Source organism: Chelonoidis abingdonii, chromosome 3 (genome assembly GCF_003597395.2).
Source record: "Chelonoidis abingdonii isolate Lonesome George chromosome 3, CheloAbing_2.0, whole genome shotgun sequence".
Lineage (NCBI taxonomy): Eukaryota > Metazoa > Chordata > Testudines > Testudinidae > Chelonoidis > Chelonoidis abingdonii.
Window position 1 is genome coordinate 217,209,662 of NC_133771.1, and position 827 is coordinate 217,210,488.

Below are 827 nucleotides of genomic sequence, written 5' to 3' on the forward strand. Positions count from 1 at the left end.
CCCGCGCCGGCCACGGGGGCGGCCGGCGGCTGCAGCTCGGCCTCCAGCCCCAGCAGGTCGGTGATGGCGAACCCCTTGGAGCGCAGGGCCGGGGCGCCCAGCCGGGCCGCCTTCTCGCTGGCAGCGCTGGGCACCAGCGCCTTCCCCTTGGCTCTGCCCTCGGCGGGCTCCTCCCGGCCCGTCATGCTGGCCGCTGCCTCCCCGGGATGGACGGGGCAGAGCTGCCCCGGTGCCTTTTATGCCGCTGCCCGGCTCCAATCAGCTCTGGGCAGGGCCCCGCCGCCGCAGGGGGGCCGAGGAGGGGCGGGCCTGGCTCTCAATCCCAGGGGATTAATTGCCACCGAGGCCCCCGCGAGCCCACCCCGCCCCTGCGGACACGTTTCACTGTGCCAGCCGCGGCCCCGGGGGCTCGCTCCGCGCAGCGCGCAGGGCAGCGCAGCCTGGCCCGGGCGCTCCGGACGCGCAAGGCACTGGGCAGGTTCGGCTAGCGGAGGTCACCGCCCCGGCCCGGGAGCTTGTGTCCCCCAGGGGTTCCCCAGGCTGCGCCCTAGCGCCTCGCCCCGCCAGGTACCCGTCTCTGTCCGACAGCCACAAGATGCCTGGCGAGCGACAGAATCTGCAAAGCTCGCTCCGGCCCGCCTCGCTTTCCGGGCCCCGTCGGACAGGGGGTTCCAGAGCCAGGGGCTTTCATAGCCCCTGCGGAAGTGCCCCAGCCTGGGGGATTCTGGGAAGCGGGGGGAGGGCGGAATCGGTTTAGCAAGGAAAGTTTTGTTCCGTCCTTTCCCGGGGAGAACAGAGCTCGGGCATTGGGTGCGCCGCGGGCTCTT

The 827-nt window shown here is 73.2% G+C and overlaps 1 protein-coding gene across 1 annotated transcript in view; it reads right to left on the bottom strand.

Annotated features, from left to right (window-relative positions):
* Nucleotides 1-185, bottom strand: part of VSX1 (visual system homeobox 1) — a 3,511-nt gene extending 3,326 nt beyond the window's left edge. The window contains exon 1 of the mRNA XM_032770572.1: nt 8-185. Within this exon, the coding sequence (XP_032626463.1) occupies nt 8-185 (178 nt within the window). The remainder of the gene's footprint in view (nt 1-7) is intronic.
* Between the last annotated feature and the right edge of the window lie 642 nt (nt 186-827).